The sequence below is a fragment of the Polyodon spathula genome, chromosome 18, assembly GCF_017654505.1.
Source record: "Polyodon spathula isolate WHYD16114869_AA chromosome 18, ASM1765450v1, whole genome shotgun sequence".
NCBI lineage: Eukaryota > Metazoa > Chordata > Actinopteri > Acipenseriformes > Polyodontidae > Polyodon > Polyodon spathula.
In genome coordinates, this window is record NC_054551.1 from 4,558,411 (window position 1) to 4,576,805 (window position 18,395).

Here is an 18,395-nt window from a genome sequence, read left to right on the forward strand (position 1 = left end):
GCATGCAGTGACGGAAGGGGATAGATCATTATTGATTTAATTTTTATATGATCATACTGTGCTGCTGGGTAGCATCATCAGCCTTTTAACGCCTTCCTCATTCTTTTCAGAATGGAGAATCCATGCAAACCTTTAGACGGCTGCTGCTACTGCTGACAGAATCCCAGGTAAATGTCAATTAAAGCATGCGGTTATCCTGTTTGCTCCATATTGGCGACATGCATAAGAAAAGGTTAATGCGTATATGTCATCTGTAAATGAATGAACTGTTAAAGCAGGTTGTTGTAACATGTGTGTCCTGTTTACGCTACTTAAGTAATAATTGAAAATATTAAATATGAAATACCGCCCCCCCCCGCCCCATACAATTACTGTTTAATTATCGTTTGGATTTATTTTATGGAGGACTAATGCCTGCAAGGTTTGTCCCCTCCCTAATACATTAAGATGTTGACAACCTGATTTGCATGATGAGATGCAAAAAATCTGCTGTCTTTTCCATCGTGGTACAAACTGAATTTCAACAGGCAGAGGCAGCATTTACCGTATTCCTTCGAATTTAAAACGCAGCCCAAATTTCCCGCCCTCGATTTGAGGGGAAAGAAATAAAACCTCAAATAAATCTGCATTTACAAAGACACAACCTCAATTACGCACACGGAGGCGGTTTGCGGCTGTCTGCTGTCACACAGAGCATTACAGTTCTGTGCTGCTTCTCATTTCCAGTCGTGATTACTCACACCTGTTTTTCTCCCAATTTGTGAACTGTGGTATTGCTTGGCATGTTGAAAAATACGGGGATCTAATTAGCATTTCCAGTCTGTCCAAGCTGGTACTGTTTTTTAAAAACACTGAAATTGTAAAAAAATCCTCTATTCAAATTCCTCAGAAAGCTAATGACGCTTCTTTGAAAGTGGCTGCGTGTATGTCATGGATGATTTGAGGTCGGACAGTCATGTTTTGGTCCCTCTTTGTACTCGGGTAGTCGCTTTGTTTACTGGCAATTTAATACACACATCACTACTGTACTCGAATTTAAGACGCTGGCTATTGTTGAGAAGAAAAAAATTATTCAAAAAGTGTGTCTTAAATTTGAAGGAATACGATGTCTTATGTGATGTGATTGAAAAGGTATGATGCATATCGCAGGTGTTTCAATTATTTTATCCAGTTCTTGTACAGTAGCTGCCCAGATTCTGTTCTCCAATACCCCTTTTACACTGGCACACCTGACCAGTGAAGACTTCGGACCCCCACAGGTCGGGTGCTTTTACACTGGCACACCTGACCCGTGAAGACCTGGGACCCTCACGGGTCGGGTGCTTTTACACCGGCACACCTGACCCGTGAAGACCTGGGACCCTCGCTGGTCGGGTGCTTTTACACTGGCACACCTGACCCGTGAAGACCTGGGACCCTCGCGGGTCGGGTGCTTTTACACTGGCACACCTGACCCGTGAAGACCTGGGACCCTCACGGGTCGGGTGCTTTTACACTGGCACACCTAACCTGTGAAGACTTTGGACCGTCACAGGTCGGGTGCTTTTACACACTTTTGTTTTATACGTTTTGTTTCTTTCTTCACTGTATTCTGTCGTTGAAATTGTCTTTTCACAGATTAACAACGGTGTTAAGTACTACAGATTTGTACTGTATTTATTTATTTATTTTGTTGTCGATTTAGCTAAATGTGAATCTCCATACATTAATAGTTTGTAATTATTTGACAAGCAAGTCAATGTTTTGATTTAACTTGGGCCTCTTCTGTTAAGTGTTAAACAGAAATAATGAAACTCCTTTAACGTGCATTAGATAAGGCTTTAATGTCACTTTATAAATAAGTTAATCGTAAATAAAATACCACCGAAAACAAATGTATAGAGCTATAATAATCAACATATTCAAGCATGACTTCATGTTTATTTTGTATTGTCATTATTACTAATTTTAGGCTAGAAAGTTCATACTGCATGCAAATGTTTGAACAACAAAGCATGAGGGGGGTAAAAAAAAAACATTACCTTTTTTTGCCATATGCCTCCTCTCTAGTCTCTGTGACTCTGAACGTTCATTACGCGTGACGTCATTCGCTTGCCTCGGCTCTGCAGTGTAAAAGCAACTCAAGGTACCCAAGCCGCACCAGGCTGGCTCGGCTCGTCACCGGCTCGGCTCGGGTGTGCCAATGTAAAAGGGGCATAAGACCCTGCAGTCTGACTCCAGTTCCAGAGTGGCAGGGATTTCAGCTTTTGTTCCCCAAACCTCTGGAACTCTCCTCTTGGACAGATGCTAGAACACTTCCTCCTCTGATTAACTTTTCATTAATACAATATCTTCCCTTGAAAAGTCTTCAAAGATAGGATTTAAGTCCAGAGCTAAGCAATGACAAACGAAGCAGTTAAAACATCACTGATGATAATTAATGGTAGAAAGCAAATGCTGGTTGTCTCCATTGTCATATGTAGCACCTCAATTGCTTTTCCGTGGAGGCTGCTATGTAAATCCAGTTTGGTTTGGATTATGTTTGACTTGGTGTGTGAATTGATCTAGCTTGTTAATTATTTCTTTATCTTCAGGTTTCAAGTAATGCCGCTAGAGTTTCACCAGAACCTGTGAATCAAGGTTTGGTTATATTTTTAGTTTTTTTTTGCATGTGTTAATGCTTTCTGATTTCATTTTTGTTGGGAGTTGTTGGGGAAACCTCATATTTGTTTTCAGCGTGTGAATCTTGTATTGTTTGAAAACAAGATGTGTTAGTTTCAGATCGTATCAGTGTGTGTTAAATGTAATAAGTGATCACAGATTTTGTTAGGGAATCCTATTTTACATGCTGTAATAACATTAGAATTGTCACATTTAGGAGAGATGCCCCTAAAATCCGTTAAGTTTCTTTCTTCTTTTTCTTTCCAATAAAGGTATTCGACTTGGTCATCGGTGGAAGTACAGACCCCCACCTCGAGGAGTTTTAGGGTTAGATGAATATACAATATGCTGCAGGTAGGCACGGCAAACTTTTACATTGTTTCAGAATCTTAGAATGTGTCAAAATGATCAGGGCTCCTCATACTATGCACCCCAACATGGCAGTTTTCTAGCTGCAAGTGTACACTATGAGTTTTAAAACATGCATAAACAATCCCTGTACACCATCCGATTTGTCGATCGTTTCTCCATAACGTATGAAAATCACAATTGTGTTCCTACCTATTGCCAAATGTTTGTTTGCTTTATTTTATTCAGTTCAATATGGTCCCCACCTTTCTCTGTTGGTCAGGTTTCTGCAGTATGGCTCGTGCCGCTATGGTGTCCTGTGTCTCTTTGCACACTCTCACGGTGAGCTAGTGGAGTGGCGGGAGCGCCATGTTTACCGCAGGCTGCAGGACCAGCAGACCAGGGAGGAGCTGCAGCACTGTGGGAGCTATGGGGAAAACCTAATTGAGAAGTGGATCAGCAACCCCAGCCCTGACAAAGTGGTGAGCCACGCAGACGCACCTTTTGAAGGGGTGACAGATGTACTGTGTGTTCTGTGTTCAACTGTTGGTTGTCTTTCTAGCAAGGAACCCCCATTTCCTGCATTGCCATCATTTGCAATAAGAATACAGCTTTTTGTGTGGTTAATAAACTTATTTTGGAGTCTGCCTGTCTTCAGAGATTTAAAGCAGGAATTGAAATGTTTTCCCCAGGGCAACTCATGACTGTACATGGGAGATGCCCCATATTATATTATACCATTAATTCCGGATTGTGTCTCTTTACCAGGTGAGTGGAAGTGTGGACGGTGTGACAGTGGACTGTGTCCCTGAGCTCAACCAGGTTGCAAAGGATAAAAAGTGCACCCTTAGCTGGATGCTGCTATTAAACTGTAACGTAAGTTCAGCTAAGATTACTCGGTTGTAATTACAGTGAAGAGAGTTTTTTTTTTTTACCAATTTGATTAATATGGTTGAATATCCCTCTTGACTGTGCTGTGCAGCCTCCCCGTTTGCTGCACCGCGTGGCCTTGCTCAGCGACCTGCACCGCTCTCACTTCAGCATCTCGTCGGTGGCAGCGGGCTGCTCTGACAGTCTGCACCCCTACTCCATCTCGGACCAGTGCCAGGAGTGGAGCCGGGACCTGAGCGGCCAGAACCGCATCAAAGAGCACGTCTACCAGGTCACTGTGCGCTTCTGCACGGAGGTCTTCGGGAACTTCCAGCAAACCGTGGTGTTTGACTTCGGGACCGAGCCGGTGCTGATGCAGACCGTTTCTGCAGCTGTGTCCTCGGATGAAGGTGAGGTCTTTTTCTACTCTACTGAAATGTAGTTTGCTAAGTAGTTTTATCTGTGGAAAAAACGATGGTGTTATTTTACGGGAGTGCCCATAAAAGGTTCTGCCTCTGTATGCATTTGGATAACCATGGAAAATAAAAATGCCCATTCCTTGTAGACGTAGAAGCGATGTTTCACCGGCAGCAGCAGTCTCTTCTGCTGTCCCAGCGATGGGACCCAACCTGCAAACACATTGCTGTGGTGGAGTTCCAGCCTCGGGAGCTCTCAGACCTTGACCAGTCCCTGCTGCTGAACTACGAGATCCCTGCCGCTGCAGACCAGCTGTTCACACGCTCTGTGCTTGACAAATCCCTCAACATGCACAACTACTACTCACGCTTCCACGACCTGCTGTACATAGAGGAGAACGCACAGAGCAAGGAAGTCAGCAAGTGTGTACCCTTCTGTGTCATGTGCTGGTACTGAACACCACATTCAGACTTGGAGCTATTCAAAAAAAAAAAAAGACATCATCTTATATATATATATATATATATATATATATATATATATATATATATATATATATATATATTATTTTTTTTGTTGCTATGCATAGGTAACCCAGCATTGTAATGACTCATCACATCGCACATATATCAATTTATAGATAGATAGGTAGATAAATAAAACACATAATAAAGATTACCATAGCTGTATTTTTATTTTTTATTCTTTCGTTTTGAGCAAATCCATGCAGTAATTCCAATCCAAGCCCCGTTCTGCTTTTTTCTTCTGCAGGTTTAATATCCAAGCCAGTTTGCACATTGTGAGCGGCTCTTCTGTGCCGGGTCACCCTGGCAGTGCCAGGCAGCTCCTGAATGGGCAGCTGTTTGCCATCTTGAATCTGAGTGGCACTGTGATCACCAGGGACACGGCAGCGGGAAGGCTGGTGATGGACACGGTGACGAGTGTGCTGCTGATGCCCGTGGGTCGAAGGAAGGGGCCCTGCCCTGTCCCGGGCATCAAGGAGAAGGTGTATGAAGCCCTGCTGGAGGACCGCAGCCGAGAATACCTGCTGCTGCGGCTGGCAAAGGAGTGCTGTGAGGACCTGAAACTGCAACCAGACAAGGACCTGCTGGTCAGTAACATGGGGGGAGGGGGGATCATAGCTTGCCTGTCTTCAATATAATGTTTAGTTCATCATGTTCTAGGAGTTTCATTATAAATAAAGTGTTTTTGCCCTATAGTGCATGAGCAGCTCATATTAGTGAGGACGCAGGTGTGACTTTGATCATGCTGTGGTAAGTGGAATGTCTTCACAGCAGGTTATCAGGGACCTGATTGTTTAAACTCCCTGCGTTTGGTCATTGTAGTAATATACCAAAGGGAAGTTCTGAAACACAGGACTGGGTGTAGGTCTAGTGTAAGTATCAAGCACTGCAAAACCCAGCAAGCCCTGTTTCAATATAAGAACATAAGAAATTCGGCCCGCCTTTGCTCGCTTGCTTTGATGTAAGCGTGGTCCGTTAACTCTTAGGAGAGGAAAAACAAAAAAAGAAAAACATGGGTATGTATTCTTAACCTGGTTTAGCAATTACTCTCTGAACCTTTTTTCCCATGCTGTAGTAAGTTTTGCAAGCTGTGGATATCTGTGGGACTTTTTTTTTTTTTTTTTTTTTGTGCATTGTCTGAAAGCCCCATGCTGAAAAGTGTCAACATATTCAAACTTTTCTGCTTCACCCAGCAGTCAATTGAGTTACATCGTGAAGCATTGCATCAATTTGGATTTGGTATCGCTTAACCAGAAAGAATCACTTGAGGCAGATCTCCTTAACAAGGGTATCAATTGGGAAAAGGATAAATAAATTGCTTTAATGGGACCACATTAATTCAACTGTATCTCCATTGAGATGACGGGACTTACAGCATTCCATTGCCTTTTTGATATTTTTGCTTGTAAGGTTTAACAATTCAGTAGCTACTGTGATGATGCCCACTGTTGCACAGGTGGACATTTATGTCTTTGCTGACTTGGAAATGTTAAATGCTGTGTTGGTCTGTTTTTTTTCCCCACCACCTGGCAGGTAGAGCTGCAGTTTCAACTGAACCGTTTGCCACTCTGTGAGATGCACTATGCGCTAGATACTTTCCAGGACTGCAGCCTGCTTTTTCCCGATCTATCCACTGTCGTTTTACCACCTCCCTTAAACAGGTATGGCCTTTGATTTGATCTTTTGGAAATATGGAAAGAAAAAAAAATTGCCACTGTTTTCATATTCTTTTTTTCTTATCAACGCATTCGGCTGTTTCGATGCATAAGGCATTTTCTTTCTTTTTTGCAGTGATGACGGTTTAGAAATGAGGCTCAACCCACGACAGAGAGAAGCTGTTCAGGCCATTGCCGCTCCACTGTCCCTGAGACTACCCCCTTTAATAATCACAGGACCATCAGGCACTGGGAAGACCTTCACATTGACTCAGGCTGTCAAGTTACTGCTGAGGGACCCCAAATACAGGTACTGTGTGTCTTGATCTTTGTACTCCAGTATGGACTGAGGTGGTGCAGCTTCACAACTGTACCACACCCAGATTACTGAAGCAGCTATAAAAGGTCTTTGTATGGAATCCCAAACCATATTGTACACTGAAGGAGATGCTTCGGGGTGCAATGTGAAAGAAGGAAACAGGTAAAACGTACAATTAAGTGTACATTCATTAGGAATCAGTTTTTCACAGCGTTTTCTTTTTCTGCAGGGTAGTATTACTTTTTAACTGTTAGATGTTCTTTTCCTAGGATTCTCCTGTGTACACACTCAGAACATGCTGCTGACGTCTTTGTAAAAGATCATCTAAACTTCCATGATGGTCCTGGGCTCCCAGAAGGATGGCTGTTGAGGTAAAAACAAAACTATTCTGTCCAATTTTTTTCGGTCACTGTTAGTTTGTCAGTGTACTTCACAATGAATTTTGCTCTCCTGAAAAATGTTAGACTGCTGATGGGGATATGAGGGTCACCTTGGCAACCGTAAGACAGGGGGTGGTTGCATTTCAACCCCCATCTAAATGTAACATCAGTGGACCATATAGTTTTTAACTCTGGGTGGCAATGTAGATCACATGCCAAAAAAAGTCAATTTATTTTATCAGATACTTTTCCTTTTATTACATTATTCCATGTTTTTACCCCTATTGTTTGGTCGTAGCTAATATAATTTGCAGTTAATAAAACACTTTGATTATGCAACGTCAACTACAAATAAAATACTTACTTTTTAATTATTTACTTTTAAAATGATTATCCCGCCTGTACTAGTTTTCCTGGTAGATGCGGTGAATTAGATTTTTAAATCTCTTCCAGAATCCACAACAAGAACAAACCAGTGAAATCTGTACTTCCCGCAGTGCAGCGATGCAGTCTGATCTCTCGCAATCGTGCGTCCTTCCTACTGCCCACAAAGGAGGACGTTGTAAGGAGCCGTGTGGTGGTAACGACAGTCAGCCTGTCTAAACATCTCACCCAGCTTGGCCTTAGCACTGGTAGGTTAAAGACTGTGGGTGTGTTTCAAGCCTACAGTGGTTTGTGATTTATGTCGGCATTGTTGCTTGTGTTATATATAAAATGACCAGACATTAGTCACACTTTTGGAACACTTTTCCTAGGACGCTCATTTTGTCGCAGCGGTTACACAATATTATTGTGTTTTGTTGTATTTTTGTGCAGGCTGCAGTGTTAGTACAATATATGTAACTTTCTACAGTACAATGACACTTGATGTGACTAAAGGGAAGGTTGAACAATCAGTGGCATTAAAAAGCGGCTGTACAGCGCCGTGTAAATCTGGAGAATTACTGAAGAGTCAGCATTCATAATTACAACCAATCACAGAGAATTGGGGGTGGGTTTATCCACTGACTTGGTAAAATGAAGTGGCGGCTTTCCTCATCTGAATTGCCACTCTTGCTGTCTGAAGAGGTAAGACTAGGGTAGTCTAACATGAATGGCTCATACGGGCACTATTGTATTGTGTTGGAATTATTCTCTTCGTCCATGATATTTGTGTATCTGTTCGCAAACGACTTTGCTGTGTGTGTAGCTGTGGGTGACAATTGCAGAAATCAACACTATCATGTCACTTCACCATGCCATGTTTGCATACAATGCAGCGGGCTGAAGCTTGTTCTGGTTTGAACACTTTGTGCATCAAAATAGCCCATCACAACAATAGGAGGTGCTGTCAAATGTGACAAAAGTAATTGGAAACATATTTTCTAGTGAAATAAGTTTCACAGGTAGCCTCTAAGAAACATAGTTTTGTGAATAATAAAACATTTTGTGAAAAATGTAAAAATTATTTTGAAAGTTTCAAAACATTTATTTCTTTAAGTAGAGATTTTATGGAGTTTTTAGCAATAGTTAAATACAATAGTTTCAGGTCTCCATGAGCCCATTTGATTTCTTTATAAATGTACTTGCATTGATAGTTGAGTCCTGTATGAGATACTAATAGCTTTAAACAATCAAACACAGAATCCTCATTTCATTTGACATTTCTTTAAAAATATCTCAATAAGCTGTCTTAGAGCCAGGATAAATCTCTATTTACTTGGGTGATCCCTTGTTTTTATTTTTGTGTTAAATGTATTATAGAAGTAGAATATTTTATCTTGCTTAAGGAAAAAAAAAAACAGTTTAAGAAAAAAGAGAGAAAGGAATACTCATATTTAAGGTTAATGCCGTCTGTTGTATAAGTGTGACAGCTATAGAAGGTATTTTATAAGTGTGTTACTTTATCACAGCTATTAGTTTAATAGAAACAACACATTGATAAAAACAGAGGTTTTTCCTTTAGCAAATTACTGGGAGGCTGGGAGTGGGGTCGATCCCTTTTAAGCTTCTCCAAATATTTGTATTTTCTAATGTCCTTTTTAACAAGTTTTAAGCCAACAGGTACCACTGAAACAGAAATGAACCTGTTAAAATGCATATGATGACATTTCGGGCTGTTGATGCAGTTTTTCAGTCCCAATCAGTGATAATGAAAAAGCGTCTCCGGTCAGTCTAAAAACTTCTCTGTGCATTTTACATTGGCTAACGCTTGTGCTTATATTAAGGAATGTTGAATAGTATTCCTTTTGTAAGTAAAGAAGTGACAACATTTCATTTGATCAGGAAAGGAATATGATTTAATCTTACTGCAGCTTGATCCATGTCCCAGCCTATACTATTGACTCAAAAAAACAAAAAAAAAGAACTCCAGCCAAGATCAGCAAAGAAATTAACCTTCGTAAAATGCGTCGTTATCTAATTCAGATTGCCAGAAGATAGTTTCTCATGATCATTAATTGTACCGAAAAAATGCGTAGATTGAAAGTAGTGGAATAGCAGGAAATTTTATTGTGAAATATAGACAGTTTAAGATTCCTTTCTGTTTTAATTGATACATCTCAGCTTACAACATGTTAAAGGGGGGATTTGGAAATGCAGCTATTTGGGAAAAACTTAAAAGGTTTGCCTACCTGGATTATTATTTACCAGATTTAATAACTGCTTCAGAAGGAAATTCTTGTTTTCGTAATCAGGGTATCTTCTAAACAAAGCTCAGAAAAGCTGATTATCTGTGAAAAGATGGCAGAGCTTATGGGTGAAGCTTATGGGTAGGTTTTCCACCTCGTAATCTAAAATGTATGAGTCTTTTTAATAGTAGAAAGTGGCTGAAAAAATAATTTCCTAGTATCTTTTAATCCAAGCAGAAACTAGAGCAGGAAAAAAAAAAATCATACCATGTCATATTAAATGGTAAGAAATTCAATATTTTGAAAATTTTTTTATGAGATAACCATTTAATAAATAGAAATATTGAGATATGTAATGTTTTCGTACTGGAAGGGCCTGTTTTTCTGATTTGACAGGATAGCATAGACATATCAGACAGCAGAGACTGAGTGAGAAAATGCAGTTTCTTAGGCAGAAGAGAGGCTGGATTTGCATCAGCAATCTGCAGTAAAATAATTTATTTTGTGAATCTGATATTAAATCCAACACTGCCAAAGTGAAAATAACAACAAACCTAATAGATTTTTCTATTTGAGTATTGGTCTCATTTATGGCCTTTCTCTCGCAATTCCTGTTTCAGCCACCAGAGGCCACACAAACACTAAGAGAAAAAACAAACAATTACTGTTCTATGTAAACAAAGCTTGGTTGTGTTTGTGTGTTATGGAAATTAAGACGTTATTATTATTATTTTATTATTATTATTATTATGAATAATAATAATTTTATGGCTGAATTATAAATCCCTGGAGCATTTCAACACCTTATTCTCAATATTACTTTCGTGGACCATGTAGTTTTTAGTAAGAACACTAGGTGGCAGTGCAGATTACATGCCAATACCAGTTGTGGCTTGTCTATGCCTCTTCACTTTCTGGCACCAGACTCAAGCCTCCAGATATCAAGTCAAGTTTAAAGTGTCATTAATCAGTGTGATTGGGAGCGACGGACCTTGTCGCATTAAAATTCAAACTGTTTCATTGATAAAAGCTGAACCAATTAAACCTGTGGAGAGGAATTGAGTTGGTGTTGATGTCCTTTTGTATTGCCAAACAAAAATAAACCTGGTTTCTCAAACTTTTTTTTTTTTTTTGGTTTAGAAATTGGATTGGCAAATATGAAAAGGGATACAGATAATTATATATTTTGAGATATTATTTTCATAGCAGTTTCACCCATTCCAAGTTTAACTATGAGCTTCATTAGCCACAGTATATAGGTAACAAGCTCAGGTGTGTCTTATTAAACGCCTGGTAAATCCAGGAGTGGATCAAACTGGGAGTCTTTATTTCCATTGCTGAATATCACTTTTATTATGCCCAAGAGCAAATGTTGGGTATGCAGAACTACAGCACTATATTATAATGTAGAGTCTAAGTGGGTCATGGCGTCATTGAAACATCATTCTTGACACATGCAGTGACATTCAAGATTATAAATTGCTGTTGGCTCAAAACATCCTGATCAGTTTACCATAAAAGACTGATTGCACACTTGAGTTCTGTATTCCTTGTGTAGCCAATAGCACAAAGATTACAAAGGGTTAAGGAGAAATGCAATATGGGAATCCAGTATTTTACTTTTTTTTTTTTTTTTTTTTTAATTCTTTGCAGTTTGGTGGACCTCTGCTATTGTTCTCATGTTCTTAATAGAATGATGACATTTTATTTCCATTTGCTTTATTGCTGAGAAGGAAATTAAATTGAACATGCATTTAAGCTGTCTTTGCTTTGCATTGATTTTGTTCTTGCAATTCAGAACCAAAAAATAAAAAATAAACCGTCTGCAGGTCTGACTGATGACATGGGCTCTACTGTCTTCTTGATTTGACCCTTTAGCAATTAAATTATCCACTCCTTTTAAAGTACTGTAGTGTTAGAACCAAGAGGTAAAGACGTTCTTTACCAATAAGCTCTCTTACGACTCACACAGCCAGTGTGAATGGATCAGTTAGAAGGATTGTCCACACAGCAAGAAACCCTCAATTCAATTGCTTTCAGATGTACTTGAGTAGATAACCAAATGGTTTAGTGCACTTCACTCTTGCCTTTTTGTGTACTGTACTTTGCTGTCTTGATGTTGGATTGGTAACCTGGCAGGGAATCTGGGACCTGCAGCAACACTTCCCCCAGATTGCTTACAAACAACCCAACGACGCGCCAATCAAAATAAAACATGTTGTTGTTAATACAAATTCAGCATTGAGGTAGTGATTTGTAAAAATAAAGATTTTATACATTTATTCATAGTTGCCTGGTGATGGTTGGAAACCGTAGCTGCTGTTGCAATATTTGTGTGTACTGTATGCAAATAGTGAGTGTGAGTATAAACATGTTCAATTGCACATCTCCTCTAGTTATTACAAAGCATGATAGTTCTGTTAATGCAAACTGTTCTATAAAGGCACACGCAATAAATGTGTCGTGATATGCCTTATGAAATGTGCGAGTGGTTAAAACGCTTTGTGGTTTGCTTGTAATTCTGTTGTCGGTTTGCAGGTTATTTCACACACATCTTGCTGGATGAAGCTTCTTATGCCACTGAGTGCGAGTCAGTTCTGGCTTTAGCACTGGCTGATGAATCCACGCGGGTTGTGCTGGCTGGAGACCCTGCTCAGGTAAGGGCTCAGTGTGTGACGGCTGAGGTTTAATCAGAACTGCAGCGTTTATCACAGGCTGGGTAATTAGATGCTGCTGGACCCAGTCCTGGTCTCGCATCAGAGAGATTAACAGCACTGGCTAGTCTTGACCCCCTATTCTGCCCAAGAAGGTAAGGCTTCTAAAGGTAACGTAGAAGTTGTTTTATAAATAGGTCATTCTGCAGTACAAGCCACAGAATGCTGCTCTGTTCACTCTGAACACACTGCAGATCTGCATGTTTTCCCCTCCCTGTGCAAGAGCTAGTAGATCAATTCCTACAAGTAACGACCATCCATCCCTCCCTGTGGATTTAATGTTCTGAGTCAACCCCCTTCCTTCCCTCAAATGTTAAGCTTTTAATGCTTCTGACTAATAGTTAGCTTTGTAGATAATATTTTCAGTTAGAAGCAAATATTAATATATACCATTTTAGCATTTATAAGGCTACTTTGATGCTTAAACATTAACACCCAATGTCATAGCTTTTAGTTTTTTGTTTTCCTCCCCCAGGCCTTTGTCAAAATGTTGGCATAAATGAAGTGCCAGATTTCTTTTTTTTTTTTTAATAATGAATTTGAGTTAATAATAACGTGGAAGCTTTTTTTTTTTCCCCCCTCAGGTTACTGTAAGTTGCATACGCTTTATTTAAACCTGTATACCACAGCTATTTCTGATTCCATTCAGATAAGCAAAATTATGTTTAAACTGTCGGGCTTATCTCTTCTCTCTTCGGAATTTATAAACCTCAGTGTCGCAACTACTCTTCGTGAAAGTAAAAGCCATTTTGAGGAACAGATGCCAAATAACACTATGGTTTTACATTTTAATAGAGATAGTTTCCTCATTGCTTTAGCGAGGGGATGGGTCTGCACCTGCCCAGGCTATCAGAAAGACATTGATGTGTGACTTTACATTTTTTAGCGAACAGACGTTTACAGTTTTATGGTTCATTGATCGTTCATAATTTATTTAGGAATTGTTTTTGTGTGTCAGTAGCTTTTATCAAACATAGCCCTTCCTGCTGTAAACCTTATTGTGTAGAAAACATATTATCTGTCTTTCCAGCTAGCCCCAGTTGTGTACAGCGAGTTTGCCTGGGAGCGAAGCCTCCATGTCTCCTTGATAGAGCGGCTGTCTCAATTCTACCCACCTGACAGCTGCTGCAGGATAGAATTATCTGCTCACTACCGATCACAGGAGACTATCATAAAGTAAGCCAGACGTTAGCTTTACACAGATGTTTTGCTTTTGTATGTTGAAGTACAGATATGTCATTGTTTATCACTGACCAGGGATCACCAACATTTTGACTTAACTTCCCTTTATCTTGGTGACACACTGGTTAAGGAACAGCCTTTTGGGATTTATAGTAATGGGCATTAACCCAGCAGAATGGAACTGTGTTATTTAGCCTATAACAGTCGATAGCAACTAACTGTTTTTTTTTAGCAGTTTTTTTAGACAGGTGGTACACAAGGTGATAAAATACTGAAATGGATGGCTAGGCATCTGTCCATGAAAAATTGTTTCAGAACTAAATACTTTGTCTCGATTCTTTTCCAAAGAAGAGTTCTGTCTCTTTCAACTGCAAACATCACTGATATCACCATGTAACACATTTCTTTTTTTGTTGTTCCTGGGTAGTAAGTGTTATTTCCTAATTACTTATGCCTCAAAAGTATAGAAAATGGCTATTATTCCCCACAAACTTTGCTTTTGTGACCAGGACAGTGATGTTTCAAAATATCACTATTTCCAATGGGAAAACGGGCAAATGTGTGTCTCTTCGTTCACATAAGTCAGAAAAAAACAACATATGAATCCAAATTAAAATGTATTTATACTAAAGTAATACAAAAATGACTACAAAAGATTTAGAAGCGAGTAGTTTTGAGATTTACGATTATACTGTATTTTGCAACATTTAAACATGTAAATGCTTCTACTTCCCAAACTGTTGTTGTAGTGAACTTATAACAACTCCAAGTATGATAATTATTTCATCACCGCTTGTTAAAGTTAATTTCAGTGTATTTTGTACCGCATGTGGAGCACTGCTTTAACAGATGTGTGTAAGGGATGAATATGACTCCCATTGTGTTGTGTTTTACAACACTGCAGAGCATTGTTCACTTGCGCAGCACGCACAAAATTGTTACAGTGCATCTCAACACTTGCTGCGTGTAAAAGCATAGGCGCGTGTGCGCTTCGGTGTTGTGTTCTGTGTGTAACTGTGACTGAATAAACGTTTGATTTTTGTACATTTCTCCTTGTCTGAGCTTGCATATTTTTTTTACCCAAAATGCATAACACATTGCGTCGCAGTTTGATCCACTCCTGGTTTTACTAGGAGTTTGTTATCTATAAACTGTGGCGAATAAATCTCATAGTAAAACCTGCAATGGGTGAAACTGCTATTCAGTAGAAGTCTTATTTCCATCCCTGGTGTATGTGGCGGAATACAATTATTTTAAATCTCTGAATATGTTTTCTTTCTGATTTACCAGTCTTGCCTCTGAGCTCTTTTATGGAGGAGATCTGAGAGCAGCTAGTAAACAGCCAGCCCACAAAGACTTCTTTCCACTCTCTTTCTTTGCTGCTTGGGGAATGGACAAGAACTGCTACAGCTACTACAACTTTGCAGAGGTGAGAATGGCTCTCTTCCACCTGTACCTCCTGTCATGATTAAGCACCAGCTATCACACGTTCTGTACCCTGGAGACCTTACAAAGGAATGGATTTTTCTGTGATTTGTAGCACACAGGCTTATGAAATACTTTGGTAATTTGGATTTCAAAATTTGAGATCCAGCATGATGTTTGCTGCTCTGTGATCTGTTGATAGAGTTCCGATGCTGGCTAGGATGGGTTTCTTTTCTTGTCATTCTAAACACAGTGAGGGTTTTTAAATTTGAAGTTTCATCTGCTGTACGGTGTCTTCAGCTTGGACATTCCCATAGAACAGCTGTGGTAGTCGATCGTGTATTTCGAAATTTGGTACTTTTCTTCCACACTGATTTTATATATATATATATACACGATGACATTTGTTTTATTTTTAGTACATTTTTTCTTTGCTAAGCTCTAAAATAAGAGTTTAAATTGTGGTCACTTTGTAGTTGCTTTACAGTTCAGTTGCAGATTGAATCATGTTTACCATACAAAAGTACATTGCTGTTGATTTGTTTCAGGTTTTGGAAATAGCTGAGCAGGTAGAAGAGCTCCATAAAAAGTGGCCAGTAGCCTGGGGCAAGTTGGATGAGAACAGCATCGGTGTGGTGACTCCATACGCCAGCCAGGCAGTCTGTATCAGAGCCGAGCTGCGCAAACGCAAGCTGCAGGACGTAACCGTGGAGCAAATATTCAACGTTCAAGGTCAGCAACGGCAATTGTGAATAAACTTCTGATCCCTTTAGGAAACTGCTATTAACAATTATAGAGTATGGGGGCTCCCGAGGTGGCACATCCGGTAAAGGCACTCCGCCCAGAGTGCAGGATGTGCCCTATAGCTTGGAGATCGTTGGTTCAAATCCAAGCTGTGCCATTGCCGACAGTTAACAGTTCCCATGGGATGGCGGACAATTGGCCAAGTGCTGCCTCACAGGGATAGGTGTTAGGTCTACTGGGGAGGCTTTGGCTCACCACACACCAGCAACCCCTGTGGCTGGTCAGTACAGGGCAAATTACTCAGTTGGTTCATGTTGAGGTAGAAAGGAGTTAAAACTTTTTTGAGAGAGAATATAAAAAGAAAAAGAAAACAGACACAAACCACCATCTCCCCCCTCACCCCCTCCCCCCTTGGTATTTTGTTTTACTTTGAGAGAGGTTGAATGTGACATAGACCCTTGACATTTCAAGCCTTCTTATGAGAAGTGACTGACTTGATTCTGCAGATATGACAGCACAGCCTCTCAAGTGACAAGATAGAATGTCAGAAGAGATTTGAGTGCAGGCTGATATATTCAGGGAAATGTGAGCTTGGGTTGCATGTAAATTGGATTACAGTTCTTGATACCGGGTAGCAGATTTCAAAGGCGGTCACATGCTGTGTGTGCATTTGATTACCAGTTCTGCTGTAAAAAAAAGGTTCTTCTGCACTGTACTACAGGGTTTGAAATTTTTTTTTATTTTTTGGATCAGCTAGTGAAGATGGCAGGTTTAAAGGTGGAGCTTATGTCTTATCGTGTGTGAATCTACAGTGCACTTGTACTGTTGCACTGGTGTCAGTAGTGGGATAATGTGACCTGTAATATTTGTCATAGAAGTCTTTTGCCATGTAAATAACATAATTTATCTGTGTCATGTTTGCTGTACTCTGTATTATTAAACCACTCTCACCCCTTGAACAGCTATTCTATGACATTAACTTTTAAGTTAACCATAAAACTATACAAATAAAAAACTAAGTGCCAGCCTGTGCATTTACTTCTGATGGTGTATTAATCCCTTGAACCCTACAATTACCTATTTCTAATGCCTCCCCCCATTTTAACCCACTAGCATATCCATAGATTGATATGTACAATATTATTATTAATAATAATGTTTAATTCTTAGCAGACGCCCTTATCCAGAGTGACTTACGATTGTTACAAAATATCACAGTACAAAGTATCACATTATAAAATATCACATTAAGAATATCACAGTACAAAGTATCACATTATAAAATATCACATTAAGAATATCACATTGCAGACTGTCACATTAGAGTGTCATATTACAGATGAGCAGTTCTAAAATACAATAGTCAGTAGCAAATAAGAGCAAACATAATACAGTAAATAATGACATTTAAGAGCGAGTAATTAATACGATAAATGGATGACAATGATTTCATATAAGAACAATTACAACCAAAAAAATAAAAATACAATACTTGGTTTGTTGCTGGACCCTGGATGGGAAACTGTCTTAAGGGATAAGGGTTTATTTTTTCTATTTCATTATTTCATTTTCTAAAATGATGTCCTGTTTTTTTTTTTTATAGTGTTGCAGTATTAATGAGCTTTTCAATGTGTGCGTTTTTTAAGGTTACCAATGCATAACTGATTTTAAGTGTTTCCAGATTAAGTTGTCACTTGCCAAGCAATAGGATTGAACAACTTAGTGAAACAGTTTTTGTGTGAGTTTGAGAGGGTGGTAACTGTTTGGACGGTTTGTTGTTTCTTTAACCCTTTATAAGTTATTGATGTCAGTTGCTTAATGCTGTCAAATCTGTAACCAGAATTTAATTTCTAACCTGAGATGGGACTGAATCCTGTCTTCAAAGTGAAAGGCTAATGTATTTGTTAGACGTTTTGAATGCTGAATGTGAGTCAGGCAGGGTGAATCTAAAGCAAATCTAGTCCTTATCACCAAAAGCAACTGTTGAACTTTGGTTAGTAATCATGTCTTTGAATAAGCTTATTGTTTTTTAAGTAGGGCACAGGAAACATGAATCTGTCACTATGAGATAATGTTTAATAAATTCAGATTCTGCTTGGTTTTCTTTACATCACATGGCGTTCAATTGCTGGTGTATTTCAGTACAATTGCTTGTGTATCTCCGGCCTAAACATAGCAACTGTGATGGCAAGAAATAAAACTGTGTCGATCTCAACGAGTTCCAGCTTACTAGACTACAGAAAGCGAGGGTCAGTAAAACAAAGGCTTTCTAACACTTGAGTAGTATTGTAGATTGAATTGAATTCCTTTCTTCTGATGATTGTCATGGTCGTCTATTAAAGATTTGCCCTGATTTTGATCCTCAAGGATTTTGCTGAGGACATAAACAAAATCAATATCGCGGACTAAAGTGTATATGATGAGCATAATGTAACTCCGAAAAACCTTAACAATTCAGTAATACTCAGTTGCCATTTAAATTCTAGTCACAGTATTAGGAGAGCCAAGTGTTTTGACCTGTGTGGTGTTTTCTTTGGGGGGGTGGGGGGGGGGGTGGGGTATGCTGAG

At 39.4% G+C, this 18,395-nt stretch overlaps 1 protein-coding gene across 1 annotated transcript in view; it reads left to right on the forward strand.

Moving 5' to 3' along the window:
- LOC121330460 (probable helicase with zinc finger domain) overlaps positions 1–18,395 on the forward strand; it is a 43,161-nt gene that overhangs the window by 2,490 nt on the left and 22,276 nt on the right. Inside the window, exons 5-20 of the mRNA XM_041276991.1 lie at positions 111–167; positions 2,574–2,619; positions 2,913–2,994; positions 3,272–3,470; positions 3,757–3,864; positions 3,971–4,268; positions 4,424–4,697; positions 5,047–5,386; positions 6,333–6,460; positions 6,591–6,764; positions 7,043–7,144; positions 7,607–7,785; positions 12,301–12,419; positions 13,507–13,652; positions 14,949–15,087; positions 15,632–15,815. Of these exons, the coding sequence (XP_041132925.1) occupies positions 111–167; positions 2,574–2,619; positions 2,913–2,994; positions 3,272–3,470; positions 3,757–3,864; positions 3,971–4,268; positions 4,424–4,697; positions 5,047–5,386; positions 6,333–6,460; positions 6,591–6,764; positions 7,043–7,144; positions 7,607–7,785; positions 12,301–12,419; positions 13,507–13,652; positions 14,949–15,087; positions 15,632–15,815 (2,575 nt within the window). The remainder of the gene's footprint in view (positions 1–110; positions 168–2,573; positions 2,620–2,912; positions 2,995–3,271; positions 3,471–3,756; positions 3,865–3,970; positions 4,269–4,423; positions 4,698–5,046; positions 5,387–6,332; positions 6,461–6,590; positions 6,765–7,042; positions 7,145–7,606; positions 7,786–12,300; positions 12,420–13,506; positions 13,653–14,948; positions 15,088–15,631; positions 15,816–18,395) is intronic.